Source organism: Centruroides sculpturatus, unplaced genomic scaffold, assembly GCF_000671375.1.
Source record: "Centruroides sculpturatus isolate CEXI.00-Female unplaced genomic scaffold, Cexi_2.0 scaffold239, whole genome shotgun sequence".
Taxonomy (NCBI): domain Eukaryota; kingdom Metazoa; phylum Arthropoda; class Arachnida; order Scorpiones; family Buthidae; genus Centruroides; species Centruroides sculpturatus.
The window spans coordinates 714,713-731,882 of record NW_019384979.1 but is presented as its reverse complement, the minus strand read 5'-3'; the positions used below and the strand labels follow the sequence as shown (position 1 = coordinate 731,882).

Below are 17,170 nucleotides of genomic sequence, written 5' to 3'. Positions count from 1 at the left end.
GACCAGATATGGAAACCGTAGGGGTGGGACGCCCTGCGTAACTGTATACAAACTTCCGATGCAAATCGGAAGAAACGTTATTTCAATTCAAAAATGTTCCCCCAAAAGGTGTTAGATAGATGACCGGCATGACTCTGTTGTTGCACAGAACAATTAAAAACTATTCTTTTTTCGTTATATGCTTCACGCTTATTAATGTCTATGAGATGAAAATAGCTTTTATTAATTTAAAAAATCCGAATATTAATTTATAAATAATAACGATACTAACGATAATAACGATTGATGCGAACATAAAGTATTATATTATAATACTTATGTAAAAAATATTATAAAGTAAAACATGATATTTTATTTTATAAGACGTAAAATATGTCTCGAACTTTATACGAGTATCTTGTTACTAATTTCGAACGACCGAATTACGTTCTTTTAGAATAATTTCGAAATATTTTCTAATGTATCCGTCAGAGGGTGTAATTTTAGCTGTCAATTTCGACTAATGAATCCCACATGATATACCGAGCCGGCTTGTTGGAAGGAAGATGTAATTAAAATTGAGAAAAATCCAAACTTTTTATATTTTGAAAAGGTTGAAGTAAGTCAAATTTTAATGGAAAGATTTTATTCTGTCAAAAGCCAATTACAAGGATTCCAAAGGCCATATATGAGCAAAAATCCAAAAGAATTGAACCACTCAACACTGATAGTCAGTTGAGGGTTCACACCTCGACTGCAATGGCTCGACCACGTGGGTTTTCTTCACGTGCCTTACGAGAAATTTACTCCTATTTAGGGTCAAATTTTTTGTAAGCGGCGTCCTGGGTGGCAGCTTCCAGGATTCTGGGGACCCCAGGATTGAATCAGGAGGATCAAAAAAACCTCTGGAATTTTTTCAGTTGGTTTGTCCTAATGTGTTGGACCTGCACCTCATCTCTAGGCTGCCTCATTGCAGACTTTGCCAAATTCATAATGGACTTGCTAAAAAGAGGCTGTGAAATGCCTACGGGGTTAAAAAAAAAAACCATAGATTCAATCCAAAAGAATTGTAGATTTAGGGTAATTGGTGCAAGATATAAAATCTGAAACCTTCCTCCTCCAGCGTTAAACAATTTATGAGAGTTGACAGAAATTTAAAGATGAGAAAATTAGAAAACTATCTGAGAACGTTGCTTAAAATAGTGTTGGTTCTTTGAAAGAAGAAACTAGAATGTTTATAAAATAGGTGTAATGCTAAAATGAGGTTATTAACTGATGTTAGATGCATATGAATTGTTGTTAAACAGGACAAACAGCATCATTTTGAAATTCACTGTAGTCTGTTGCAGATTTTGACATCACAAAATGTTTCCCAAAAAAGGAAATTGACCAACATTGATTTTCCAAAAGTTTGGAAAACACAACAGTTTGTTACCACAGCAACCGATTAGTGAAGAGTATGTTTGTAAATTACATAATGCATGTGATTTTTTTTTTTTCAGTATCCCTTAGTGTAATTATGGGGGATTGAGTAATGATATGCATTTTTTGGGGGTGGGTATGTGTGACAACATTTTGGAGCATTCCAAGAGTTAACCTCTTGGAATGCTCCAAAATGTTGTCACACATTACCAAATGTTGTCACAATGATGGTAGTTAAAAGTATAAAAATAGTTTTTTTTGTTTTTTATTATAAAAATATAAAAATAAAAATAGTATTATTCAATTTACAGACAATCCTGAATGTCTTGGTAAAGTAATAGTATTTTTTATAATAGTACAAATAGCATATTCAAACAAAAACTTTATTCACATTATCTTACAAGACTAGTTGCTGGAGGAAAATATTATCTAGTGTTTGTCCTTTCCACCAAGATTGTTGGGCAACAAACCTGTTTGCCAACCATGACTTACCAGCAAAATTGTGTAATGTTTACCCTGTTTTACACATCATGTATTAACAAGATTAAATTATTATTCAAATGTGAATGAGAATTTGCTTGAAACATTCTTGAAGAAAATTTGGTTTAGTTATTATACAAAGGCTGCTATTTAAATATGACTATACTACAAGTAGAAGTATGTCTAAACTGATTTTAATTTCATTCAACTGATTCATTTGGAAGTAATATATAGAAAACTTTAGAATGGACTTTTTCATGAAGGATCACTCTGATAGCTGTAGTTCCTGTTGGCATTTTGCTTGTATAAAAAAAAAAATGGCCCACAACTCTTGCAGAATACATCTGGCTTTTTGCAGAGATAAAATCTTGCAATTGGATATGATTGTATAATTTTAAATTAATATTTGTATTATATTTTAATTTTACAGAAATGAGAAGATTATACAAGGAATATCTTTTTATAATTATAATTTTTCAAATAGTTACTATAATGATTAATGGACATGTTAATATACATCAACAGAAACATCATTATAATGTTAAACAACATCAGCATCAGGGATCAGGCTCTCTGGGAATGCCATCGGCACCAAATGAAAAAGACAGTACATTAATTAGAGATAAAGCAAGAATTCAAGACAAGGAGTAAGTGTATTTTAAAATAAAATGTTTTAAGACAATATATTGATATAAATGTTATTTTTATTATTTTCTCAATCCCATGCTCTATTATTTGTATTAAATCCTATAGATTCTAGCTAAGGTAACTTATAGAGATGATATGATCTGATTCTGATAATTTTCCAACTAATCTGATTTAATCCAATCCAATCCAATACTGATACATGTTCTATCATTCTATGCAGGTATTGGTAATAAATGAAATCCTGAAAGCTCATTGGTTTAGAGAATATTCACTTTGTGTGCTAACCATTTAAATTCAAATATGAAGAAATAAAAGTGTACAAATTGATGTTTGAGATCCTTCTAGATCCAGGTCCTAGGCAATTGTAATTTCTAGTTTATCTAGGCTCAACTTCAGTCATGATTTTTGGAAAACATTCGAACAAACTTTCAACAAATTTATAATAGTATAGAAAAATTGTCACCAAATCATTAACTGGCTGATCTGGTCTTCTTATGGATCTCCCAAAAAAACTGGTGATCCATTGTGCAGGAGTTGGTCTCCTGCACAATGGTCTTCACTAAAATCAACAACAACCAACATCATGTGGTCATTGGTGGTGAATCATGTGTAGAGAGGATGTTCTGTTCATCACCATATTTCAATGTTTGCCATGGCAAAATAATGTAAAGGATTCATATGGAATATGTTTGTTAAATGAAGCAATATTAATAAATCAGGGACATTCCAATATGCCAATATATTGGTATCAGATCAATATTAGTTACATTTCTAGTAACTTATATCTGTTAGTTATGTTAGTTATTACTTATTGTTATGTTTGTAATTTCTTTCATAAAAAGAGTAATTAGTATGATACAAATGATTGCTGGTACTTATGAGTTAAGAGGACACCAGTCGGAAATAGCATTTTTTCCAAATAATGCAATTTTTTATTTGTCAAATTTAATAAAATTGTTAAATCAAACCAGGGCTGTGGAGTCGGAGTTGTGGAGTTTTGATGTTTTAGCCGGAGTCAGAGTCGGAGTCGGAGTCGTCAAAAAATCCGCCGACTCCGACTCCTTTTTACTTACCAACTTGTTATGTATATAAAACGGAAAAGTATTGGAATCGTGTCAAATTTGACCCTCCAAGTTTTTTTTTTTTTTTTTTTGCAAATCTACACGTTTGGAGACCTCCCGAACCCCTCAAAAAAGTCAATAAAGGGGAAAAATTCGCGCGCGCGTGTGTGTTGGCGTCTAATTTGTTTAATTTCTTTATTTTCTGTTCTGAGATATTAAACAATATCTCAGAATGGGTAAAGTTTAAGAAACGAAATGTGGCACTGTAGCTTGCGTATAAAGGGGCATTAATACTATTAAATTTTGGTTCTTAATTAAAGGTCGACAGGGTGAAGACATAAAAGTGGTCATGTGTCATATCTCTTAATGAATATTTTACTCGTTATTAGCGTTCAAAATTTAAAAAAATAAAATAAAACTCGTCTTTACCCTCAAAGTAAGCTTTTTTGCCATTTTATAATAGTACAGTAAAACCCGTTAAGATGTTCTCGCCTAAGATGTTAGAATGTATATGGGGACATGATTTAGTTCAACCACTTTGACGCTTAATAACTAACTCCTGTGTTAAACCATCTGACTCCGATTCTGACCACTCTGACCACAGATATTATTAGGCTTCAAACAGAATGAACAAAATCATCCCCCCCACACAGTCTAACATCCACACATATAGAAAAAACCTCGAATCTTTTGCATATCTCAAAATTTCAAGGTGTCCCGAGTCCAAAAATGTAAAAATTTGGGAGGGGTCATTTTTTGACCGAGCACTACACTTTTCCTCTGTTATATATAACAGCTGGAAAAGTAAAAATTATCGAATACATATTTATATATTACTTAGAGAAGTCTTTTAGCTTTGGAATAAAAAGTTTCTACACTCTATTTTTATTACAACTCTATTTATTGAATATTTTATTCTGAGGTCATGTGATGACATCAGAATTTTCGGTCACTTTTGGTAACAAGTCTGCCCCTAGTCGGATGGTAAGGAAGAGTCGGAGTTGGAGTCGGTAGATTTTTACGCGATTCCACAGCCCTGAATCAAACAATAAATTATGATTTATAAAGATATAACAAAATTTCACAAACTGTAATAATAAACCACTTGAATATGCAAATTGTTTTTAGTGTATATGGCAAATAGGCAATATCTATCATCCTAATTGATTTTTTTTTATTTTTACAACTTTATCAGTAAATTTTCTTCTTTTTAGATTTAAATTTACTAGTCTATTGTTATTTTGATATTTTCATTCAAAATCGTGACTTTGATCGCTATTTCCGACTGGCGTCCTCTTAACCCATAAGTACCTGATTGCTTATAAAATCATATGAAAATTATCAGTACGATTAATAATAATCATAGACAACATAAAGCCATATTGAGTATTTTTTGGTAGTGTAACAATGTCCTGAGCAGATCACTGCTTGGTTTGTATGGCACATTTATCATACAGGAAATCCTGATTAACTTGAAATCTTGTAGTTTGTAATTGTACTTTTATTCCAGCCAGGAACATAGAGATTTACATTTTAAGAAATTTGGTTAGTTCAAAATATGACTACTTTGAAATTTGAAGTGAAAATTCTGTCCAAACTGTGATAAGCATATGTTAACTCATTTGGTTAGATCAAAGTGCCTCCATGCTGTAACAGAACAATAGACAACTCTAATCTGGTCAATATAGCTTTGCTTTTACAACAGTGGTGTGCTGTTCACGGGAGCAGTGGAAGTGCCACTTCCCTTGTATTTTCTAAAATATAAATACATATTATTTTTAATACAGTGATACTCCAAACTTACGCGATAGGTGGGACCAAGCGATAACCGCAAAAGTCGAATTAGCGTAAGTCGGGGTATAATTTTGCAATTTGTGTAAAATCCAAGTCGGATGTATGTAAGCTAATAAATGTTCTTGTTAATCTTAGCTTGTCTTGTGATTCGTTCATGGTTACAAGAAATCACATCTGAACATGTAAGCTGAACAATAGTGTGGGGGGAGTGAGTAATCAAGAGCTGCGTGGCGCTCAAACAAAAGACGAATTGATGAGATTTGAAAATCGCGTAACTCCGGGTTTGCATAAGTCGAGGTATTACTGTATTTTAACGTACTTTGAATTAATTGAAATTAATGTTTTATTATAACCACATTATGTATCTTATTACAAATTTCTATGTTACGTGTGAAAAAAAATGATAAGATTTGCTATTGTATATTTGAATATAAATTCGTATAGGCATATTCCCAATGGAAGTGCTGTATTGTATAATATGGGACAGCTTCCACAGTGAAAATATTTTTTATCGTGTAAAGCAGCCAGATTATAGGCATTTGTGCATGTGCTTTACAGAGCAGCAACCTCACGCGGTTTAGCTCATGGATGCTCCGCACCAAAATATCATATAACTCTTGTAATGATTCTATCCAGGGCTGGCACAGATTCCCTATCATCAAATGTCACCGCATGTTACTGTTTTACAGTAACACATTTTTGAGTGTCATCTTACTCATGGACTACTCTTTTTTATCTTATCTCATAAGATATGACTGGGTTTCAGGATTGTGAGATTGGGCTACAAGTAGCAGATTGAGATATTTGTAGGACTCTTGACTACTAAATTTGGGCCACTTTAAAAATAANAAATTATCGAATACATATTTATATATTACTTAGAGAAGTCTTTTAGCTTTGGAATAAAAAGTTTCTACACTCTATTTTTATTACAACTCTATTTATTGAATATTTTATTCTGAGGTCACGTGATGACATCAGAATTTTCGGGTCACTTTCAGTAACAAGTCTGCCCCTAGTCGGAGTCGGATGGTAAGGAAGTGTCGGAGTTGGAGTCGGTAGATTTTTACGCGATTCCACAGCCCTGAATCAAACAATAAATTATTATTTATAAAGATATAACAAAATTTCACAAACTGTAATAATGAACCACTTGGATATGCAAATTGTTTTTAGTGTATATGGCAAATAGGCAATATCTATCATCCTAATTGATTTTTTTTTATTTTTACAACTTTATCAGTAAATTTTCTTCTTTTTAGATTTAAATTTACTAGTCTATTGTTATTTTGATATTTTCATTCAAAATCGTGACTTTGATTGCTATTTCCGACTGGCATCCTCTTAACCCATAAGTACCTGATTGCTTATAAAATCATATGAAAATTATCAGTACAATTAATAATAATCATAGACAACATAAAGCCATATTGAGTATTTTTTGGTAGTGTAACAATGTCCTGAGCAGATCACTGCTTGGTTTGTATGGCACATTTATCATACAGGAAATCCTGATTAACTTGAAATCTTGTAGTTTGTAATTGTACTTTTATTCCAGCCAGGAACATAGAGATTTACATTTTAAGAAATTTGGTTAGTTCAAAATATGACTACTTTGAAATTTGAAGTGAAAATTCTGTCCAAACTGTGATAAGCATATGTTAACTCATTTGGTTAGATCAAAGTGCCTCCATGCTGTAACAGAACAATAGACAACTCTAATCTGGTCAATATAGCTTTGCTTTTACAACAGTGGCGTGCTGTTCACGGGAGCAGTGGAAGTGCCACTTCCCTTGTATTTTCTAAAATATAAATACATATTATTTTTAATACAGTGATACTCCAAACTTACGCGATAGGTGGGACCAAGCGATAACCGCAAAAGTCGAATTAGCGTAAGTCGGGGTATAATTTTGCAATTTGTGTAAAATCCAAGTCGGATGTATGTAAGCTAATAAATGTTCTTGTTAATCTTAGCTTGTCTTGTGATTCGTTCATGGTTACAAGAAATCACCAAATAGAGTCTCTCAAGTCTCCGTAGATATAACAAACACAGAAATAAATAACACAAAATAAATTGTAGCTATGTGTCGATTTCGCGTGACACATCTGAACATGTAAGCTGAACAATAGTGTGGGGGGAGTGAGTAATCAAAAGCTGCGTGGCGCTCAAACAAAAGACGAATTGATGAGATTTGAAAATCGCGTAACTCCGGGTTTGCATAAGTCGAGGTATTACTGTATTTTAACGTACTTTGAATTAATTGAAATTAATGTTTTATTATAACCACATTATGTATCTTATTACAAATTTCTATGTTACGTGTGAAAAAAAATGATAAGATTTGCTATTGTATATTTGAATATAAATTCGTATAGGCATATTCCCAATGGAAGTGCTGTATTGTATAATATGGGACAGCTTCCACAGTGAAAATATTTTTTATCGTGTAAAGCAGCCAGATTATAGGCATTTGTGCATGTGCTTTACAGAGCAGCAACCTCACGCGGTTTAGCTCGTGGATGCTCCGCACCAAAATATCATATAACTCTTGTAATGATTCTATCCAGGGCTGGCACAGATTCCCTATCATCAAATGTCACCGCATGTTACTGTTTTACAGTAACACATTTTTGAGTGTCATCTTACTCATGGACTACTCTTTTTTATCTTATCTCATAAGATATGACTGGGTTTCAGGATTGTGAGATTGGGCTACAAGTAGCAGATTGAGATATTTGTAGGGCTCTTGACTACTAAATTTGGGCCACTTTAAAAATAATTTGGGCTCCATTTTGAGTAATCTGCTATATTTTTTTTTTTTTTATAAAACCTATCTGGCAACCTGTGAGGTTCTCACTGGACATGAGCTGTTTATCTTCACATTTATATTATTATTATTATTTATTTATTAATGAAAATAGCATTCTGTATACATATCTGTATTCTGTTTGCTATATATGCCAGTGATAATGGGATTGAGGCAGAACTCCCTCAGGTTACTGTAATATGACAAATGTGTTATATAACTTAACCAATATTACCACCAACTTAAGAATTTAGAAGTGTTGGAGATATTTAAAACAGACTGCCTATCTATCAATTTTAAAAACAAAAAGCAAATTTCAAAGGCATTTGCAAGCTATATTTGACCCGACATTATAACAAACAAGTAAAACGGCAAAGCCATTCTTGGGATGAGACTATGTCTCAGAGAGTGTGAGCAACACATGTGCAAATCTCGCACTCGCACTTGTTTGTAGAAACAGTGTCAGCATTTTGTATTTTATTTTGACCCAGTTCTCAGTCCCACGACTACCTACAAACTCTGGTTTATTTTATGTTTACATGATTTGGGCACCAAATACTCCATGCCGAATTGCAACTCCCGTGGCCGAGGCTCCATTCTTCTTTACATTCCATACAGCATTGGCAGCAGATATGGGAAGTGTGCAGCCGTTGACAGCAGCGCAATTTTAGAGACGAGACATAGTCTCATCAACAATGCAGGCACACATGATTGGATAACAAAAGAAAAAATTTTAAAAAGAAAACATTCAAAATTTGAATGTATTGAAGTCTTATCTGAAGATGCTTTTAAATGTTTAAATAATAAAAGCAAAAATACTTCTTAATTTCTTAATTTTTGTTAACATTTTTAAGAAAAAGTAATGTTGATAAGTTTGTAAATCTAATTTTTCTTACATTCAGTTCTATGGAGATTATATTAATTTTAGTTTAAGTTTAATATCTTAAATATTTCTGATTTTATCATATTTTAAATGCATTTTTAAATTTCAGGCACATAAAAGATCACTTGGAAGGTATAGTTGATGAACCCGACATTAGCCACATGTCTGAAGAAGAATTACAGTTTCATTACTTCAAAATGCATGATAATGATAAAAATAATAAACTAGATGGATGCGAATTAGTAAAATCTCTTATACATTGGCATTGTAAGTAAAAACTTCTTTAATAAATAATTTGCATGTAAAATTGTATGACACAACATTCCAGTAACCCTTAAAATATCTCCAGCAAAGAAATTATGAAAGAAACATAAAAATAAAAAAATGCATGTCTTACATAAGGAAATAGCTAAGAGAGATGCTATGCCAATGTACAAACATAATTCCACTATTTACAAGTTGCTCTACAATGGCAAAGATACAGTTAACAGTTATAGAGTATCTGGAGTATATAGGGTTCCGGTGAGGGACAATACATTCCAGAAAGAATTGAGTATATTAATTCGATCAAATGTTTCTTCCACAAGAGACTAGCTGAACACAGATATGAAATAACTAATAAGAAACACACCATCGCCCTGGTCATATATGCTTCCAATAATGGTGTACAAGCTAATCTCAGGAGGCTACCCTCATCAGACAATCTCAACACATGGACTGTATCAGAACACTAGAAACTCATGAAATTTTCAAAGCTGAAGAAAAGAGACTGTATTAATTTCAAAGAAGAGAAAAACATCATGTATGTGTAGGAATCTTTCTATGATAATCCTGATTCAACAATATATATTAGTGATTTATTATTTTATAATAATTGTGGAGCTCAGTGTGGCCGTTAAGCATGGCACACTGCCACCATCTGCAGACTGGTTTATTTTTACAATGTTCATGAGACTTTTGGGTTTCCATTCTAATCCAAAGAGAATTGTTCTGTAGACTGTACCTGGACTCATATCTACAGATTGGATAATTATGCTTATTTTTTTATATGGGTGTATATAGGGTGGTTCAAAGAGCAGTTGACTGCGATATTTTTTAAAGATTATTTTAAGAATGGTTTAAACTGGTTGGGATTGCACATGTTCATGATTTATTTACTCAGGTTAACTGATTTTGATCACTCTGTATATGCAAATATAAAAATGTTCATGTATTTAATACAGTTATTGAAAATTTTATACAGAAAATTATTTAAATAGCTATTTAATTCATTTTTGCCAATATTCATGTTTGTGTTTTGGGAATATTCTTAAATATTCGTTGTTTTTAAAGCTTTCTATATTTTAGTTTATTATTATGTGTAAAAGTATAATAATAATTTTATTGGTTTATTTAGTAGAAGAGAATAAGCAGAGTGGAAATAATCCTGCGACTCCAAAGATCTTCTCTGACCATGAGCTTGCGACGATGATTGATCCGATTCTTGATATGGACGATCAGAATAAAGATGGTTTCATCGACTATCCAGAGTTTATTGCAGCTCAACAGTCAAGATCTAACTAAATAATTTTATCTAGTCACATTCTTATTTGTTATTTGTTTTTTTTAAATATTTATTTAAATTATTTTATTTATTGTTAAATATTGCACACATTCCAATTCTTTAGGAGTCAAAAAGATTTTTATTTATATACAGATTTAAGTTCGTAATATGTATTATATTATTATTTTAGAACAAAAGAAAGTATTTTTTGTACCTAAAAAAGTGATAAAAATGACAATTGGCTTCTAAGAAAAACTGGAATTTATGAGTTATTGTATTTTTTATTAATTTGTTAAAACTACCAATTTATTATTTTAATGCAAAAATTCAGAGCTTGTTATCCTTGACATGGCATTAATCATTCAAAATTCAACTCTGTATAATGTTCATTGAATATTCAATTCAATTTGATGTTGTTCCTTCAAAACTAGTCTTTCAATATGCATTAAACTCAAAACTTATTTTTTTGTATTTGGATTATGCCACTTTATTGACTCATATCATACAATTCCAATTTTATACCTTAACAAGATAAACTGCCAAATTATTTATACAGATAGTTTTTAAGGTATAATTTAATTATTAAGTCATTTTACATTTAAATATAGGAGATGATCACTATCATGTTGAAAGTTAATGAGTAGAATTCAGATTATTTAGAAGCAGCTGAAAACATAGTTTTACATTGTACATGAATTAACTGAATTATAAGACATATAGACTGATGGATCACATATTATTACAATATCCAGAATGAAATATTATATTTACAATTTAGACATAGTTCAGTTCTTAAGTTCTGTTTGTAAAATCCATTTCTTCAGTTATGTGAATAAAATATATTGGAGAATGTTGGTCAGTACACAAAGTTTCACATGCATAAGCTTGAAAGGAGCACTACTGTCACAACGTGGTGATCCAGACATCCACTGCTGCATGGTCTAGACTGCCAGGACCCCATTTCTTGGGTCTGCTTGATTGCCTGTCATTATTTCTTTGAACTTTTATCTTTGTTGACGTTGAGGATTGTGTGTATGCTACAAAAGTGCCAGGCAGGAGAATCCACATTTGGCTCGAACATGGGATCAAGTACAGGCTGGATATACGTCAGGAGCATATGTGGAAGTGTATTGGTTTAATGTAGTAACTAATTATTTCAGACACACTTTCTATTACCATCACCTACAGTACTACATTTATGTTTCTTTATCCACAATTAATCCACAAAATTTAGACATTCAATGGGAATACCTGTAGTAATTTTAAAGATATTACATAAAACATTACAGTATAGTCCTGCTAGTCCAAACACCACTAATCCGAATGTCTACCTAATCCAAACATGTTTCAATTGGTGGAAATGAAATTTTTTAGCTCGCAAAATATGTGGTTTTTGTATTTTCCAGTTGAATTTAAATGGTATTAATGGTACAGAAAGTTTTAAAATTTCACAACAAAAAAAAATTATTTTTTATTATAGTGCTGTATTAATACTGTACAAAATAAATCAGTGTTTGACATGGCCTATTAAAATGGCAGATCTATACTGTACTTACACACAAAAACAGAAACAAAAGTCATTGATGGTGTTGAATCTATATAAACTGGACCTGTTTTACTGCTTGTTTCTGCATTATTTCAATTATTCAGCTAATCCGAACAGAGCTCGGTCCCAATTAGTTTGGACTAGCAGGACTCTACTGTACAATCAAATATCCACTTCCCAGTTTTAAAATAATATTAGAGCTATTAATTTTATTAAAATCTAGTGATCTGTTTATAATTTAAAAACCATAATCAAATTCCTGACAAAATTATGTTTTATGAACTGGAATGCATATTGGAATGTTAATTTACAGGGTGGTTCCAAATGAGAGTGGATTCCTAACAGGACAAAAAATAAAAATGGTCCCTAATAATGTCTGGAAATGCACTAGTACCACTGGGTGTCACAAACTATACAGGTTGCACAACAGTATGGTATACATATCCAAACAATGTCCAGCATCCACACATTGCTCCAACGTCTGCTCATCAGGAACTGGTTACATTTTCCAGATTCTCCATAACTAATAATTAAGGGGTTGAAGTCTCCAACTGGACAGACCATACAACAGCCTGATCAATCTGCAGATGTCCAGATAGTGCTGAATGGGAATACAGAAGTGGGTCTATCTCGGCTCAGGTGCATTTTTACACTGTTAATAGGACCATTTTTGTTTTTTTTATCCTGCCAAGAATCCACTCCTGAAGTTCGTCTCCATGTTCAGAACCATTTTGTTTATTGGAAATGGCTAGTTTTGAACAATTTGAATTTTAAATTAAGAAGAATTTATGCTAAATGAAAATAATAAGTTACAAAAATTATGTATTTACTTTAGTCAGTTTAATAAGAACAGCATCATATAATAAAAAATCTCATAGTGAATAGGTTGAAATTGTACATAAGATAAAGCATTTAATTGGATCTTTGCATATCAGTGTACTAAGCATTTCTGTGGTTATAAATTATGTTATGTTTACTCAAAGAACTCTGTACTTAGCCCGTAGACTATTTATGCATCTTTCTTAGATTTTAAGCTAAGTCTAGAAGTCAGAAAGGATTTTATCATAAACATTACTAACTCTGTGGTCAGTATAATATTAGTATTGGACATTCCATCAAATTGTAAGTTGCTCAAAGAAAACATTAAATTTGTAAGTACTTTTATTGTCTTTATTAATTAACAAAAATATTCTCAGTACAATAAAAATTATAACAAAAAAGATGTTTTAATGGAATGAAAAAATATAAAAAAGCAAATTAATGAGCGACACTTAAACAACTTCTGATACTTGCAGCATTGTAGAGACTTGGTGTGTTTTTAAAACTTGGAAGTGCTTGAAAAATAGATTGTTACTTCGCTTTTTTTTATCTTTCAATTCCATTAAAATACTTTCTTAATTATATCTTTAAACAATTCTATAGAATTACTCAAAAAAAATTTTGATTTAAAGTTGTCAATTTTGTTATTTATCTACAATTTTCAAATTGTAGACCTATAAAATTCCCACTGGGATCTGCCTTAATTTTGAGAATGGAGTGAGTTAGATGACTGCAATGACACTATTGTTAACAGGAAAAGTATTATCTACAGAGGCAAGAAACGACTAAAATTGTAGCATTATGATGAAAAATTGCAGCCTGACGTGACGACATCACAGTAATTGAAGTTTATTTTTTAAACATTGTTGCTTGTTATGATGTCATGTTGTATAGTTAACATATAAACTGGTAACTAAGTAATTTATTTCATGTAACTAACAAAAAAATGTAATTAAATCATGTAACAACTCTTGATGACTGTGATGGAGTAAACAGTTCATAAATTTTCTATTTCAAGTTCTTCTTAGATCTAACTTACATTATGAGAATTTTTCTATATAAAGACTATCATTACTACTAAATAATTTTAAATGATGTTTAATAAACACATGAAACATGTTTTAAAAAGTTTTCCAGTTAGACAAACATCAGTCAGTTACTATAGTAACAAAATTTGGTAACATTTCATAAATTTGTATCGACTGAAAATGGAATGTTGACTGGTAATAGAAAAAAGAAAATCCACATCTTATGATAAAATTTACATTTGTAATGCATTTCAAATTTATAACTGTGATCTTAGGATGATCCATTAATTAAGAGGAGCGAAAATGTGCATTTTGAAGGCAGGCAGTTTCCCTCTTTTGGGCATGAAAATGTGTATGAAAGTCAAACAGTAGAATTTTGTCTTGAAGGGAATTAATTCCATTATCAGAGAAATCTCTTATTAAGGACTGTTTGTATAAGTTTTTCACTGCTGAGACATGGATTCTATCTTTTGAATTTATTTTATTGTGTTTTGAGTAAATTTATTAGACTGTCTTAAGTTTTGCCACACACATTCATCATTACTTTGAAATAAATGTTCTTACATAATGCAAAAACCTTTTTGAAACAAACTATGCATTGGTTTGATGGAATAAGGCAATACAACTTAAAGGCACTCTTGTTGAGAGGAGGACTTCTAGGAGATTTTTTATGGAAAACCAGCCCTATTTAAGTGTTAGATAATAAAGTCCAAAAAACTGTCTGGCAAGCTCATTGCTTGCGTATAGACCCACAACCAACTATTGGTGTTTAGCAGTATATCCAATCAGCTGCTGATGGACAATAAGCCACTGGTATTTTAGGAAATTTGTTTGTTTGAAGAAATGTCAATACTTGCTCATTTTAAATTGCTCTTGTAATTGTTTAGAAGGTATTTAGAAACCTAGAAGTTGTTTAATCATTTTCAAATTCTTAAAGAATAATTTGTAATTCTATAAATTCTAGCAAACATTTAACATATGAGAGATATACAGAAGCTTAGAATAGAAAAGATACTGATTATGACTTCTTCATAGAGGATAATTCTTTTTTGATAGATTCTAATTCACGGGTTCCCAACCTATGGGTCGCGACCCAGAAGGGGGTCGCGACGGGCTTTCTGTGGGGTCGCCAACTTATACAGTTAACTAAAAAAAATCACTATAATGCAATTTTTATTTTTAATGGTGTCTTGAAGTTTGAATAATTTGATATACAGTCGATCCCCCTATAACACGGGTTCCTATAGTTCGGATTCCTATATGACGGCGAAAAAATTGCGANAGATTCTAGCTAAGGTAACTTATAGAGATGATATGATCTGATTCTGATAATTTTCCAACTAATCTGATTTAATCCAATCCAATCCAATACTGATACATGTTCTATCATTCTATGCAGGTATTGGTAATAAATGAAATCCTGAAAGCTCATTGGTTTAGAGCAGTGTTCCGCAACCTTTTTCTACTTGCGGCACACCCATGACTCAACACGGCACGCCAAAATGTTATTCCCCTCAAAAACGTATGATATGATACTATTAATAGAATTACGTAATGCCACTAACCTATTATTATTGTTATTAAGCAGACATCAACACCTGTGAGCAATTTTTTTTACATATAATTTCTTAGAATACATAAAAATGTGTGGCTTGTAATAAAGAATAAACAAATATCATCTTATTTCATCAGTGCTGTGGCAGAGAATGAAATACAAGCATAAGAAACACAACAACTGTGATAAAAATATATAAATAAAATTTGAAATTAACAGAATATGTAAAAGTTCACGTCACACCTTTCACCATGTGACGGCACATCAGTGTGCCGCGGCACACCGGTTGAGGAACACTGGTTTAGAGAATATTCGCTTTGTGTGCTAACCATTTAAATTCAAATATGAAGAAATAAAAGTGTACAAATTGATGTTTGAGATCCTTCTAGATCCAGGTCCTAGGCAATTGTAATTTTCTAGTTTATCTAGGCTCAACTTCAGTCATGATTTTTGGAAAACATTCGAACAAACTTTCAACAAATTTATAATAGTATAGAAAAATTGTCACCAAATCATTAACTGGCTGATCTGGTCTTCTTATGGATCTCCCAAAAAAACTGGTGATCCATTGTGCAGGAGTTGGTCTCCTGCACAATGGTCTTCACTAAAATCAACAACAACCAACATCATGTGGTCATTGGTGGTGAATCATGTGTAGAGAGGATGTTCTGTTCATCACCATATTTCAATGTTTGCCATGGCAAAATAATGTAAAGGATTCATATGGAATATGTTTGTTAAATGAAGCAATATTAATAAATCAGGGACATTCCAATATGCCAATATATTGGTATCAGATCAATATTAGTTACATCTCTAGTAACTTATATCTGTTAGTTATGTTAGTTATTACTTATTGTTATGTTTGTAATTTCTTTCATAAAAAGAGTAATTAGTATGATACAAATGATTGCTGGTACTTATGAGTTAAGAGGACACCAGTCGGAAATAGCATTTTTTCCAAATAATGCAATTTTTTATTTGTCAAATTTAATAAAATTGTTAAATCAAACCAGGGCTGTGGAGTCGGAGTTGTGGAGTTTTGATGTTTTAGCCGGAGTCGGAGTCGTCAAAATATCCGCCGACTCCGACTCCTTTTTTACTTACCAACTTGTTATGTATATAAGGAAAAGTATTGGAATTGTGTCAAATTTGACCCTCCAAGTTTTTTTTTTGCAAATCTACACGTTTAGAGACCTCCCGAACCCCCTCAAAAAAGTCAATAAAGGGGAAAAATTCACACGGGCGTGTGTTGGCATCTAATTTGTTTAATTTCTTTATTTTCTGTTCTGAGATATTAAACAATATCTCAGAATGGGTAAAGTTTAAGAAACGAAATGTGGCACTGTAGCTCGCATATAAAAGGGCATTAATACTATTAAATTTTGGTTCTTAATTAAAGGTCGACAGGGTGAAGACAAAAAAGTGGTCATGTGTCATATCTCTTAATGAATATTTTACTCATTATTAGCGTTCAAAATTTAATAAAATAAAATAAAACTCGTCTTTACCCTCAAAGTAAGCTTTTTTGCCATTTTATAATAGTACAGTAAAACCTGTTAAGATGTTCTCGCTTAAGATGTTAGAATGTATATGGGGACA

At 31.8% G+C, this 17,170-nt stretch overlaps 1 protein-coding gene across 4 annotated transcripts; it reads left to right on the top strand.

The window, feature by feature from the left end:
• The first annotated feature begins 396 nt into the window (after positions 1 to 396).
• LOC111632750 (multiple coagulation factor deficiency protein 2 homolog) lies at positions 397 to 13,328 on the top strand. 4 transcript variants are annotated; one of them, XM_023377276.1, is made up of 4 exons: positions 397 to 598; positions 2,312 to 2,528; positions 9,187 to 9,344; positions 10,477 to 10,615. In XM_023377276.1, coding segments are annotated over exons 2-4 (375 nt in total). In that variant the 5' UTR covers positions 397 to 598; positions 2,312 to 2,313; the 3' UTR covers positions 10,479 to 10,615. The 4 variants fall into 4 exon arrangements, with proteins under 4 accessions (XP_023233044.1, XP_023233043.1, XP_023233041.1 ...); XM_023377275.1 differs by having other exon boundaries at positions 401 to 598; positions 2,407 to 2,528; positions 10,474 to 13,328; XM_023377273.1 differs by having other exon boundaries at positions 401 to 598; positions 10,474 to 13,328.
• The last annotated feature ends 3,842 nt before the right edge of the window (positions 13,329 to 17,170 follow it).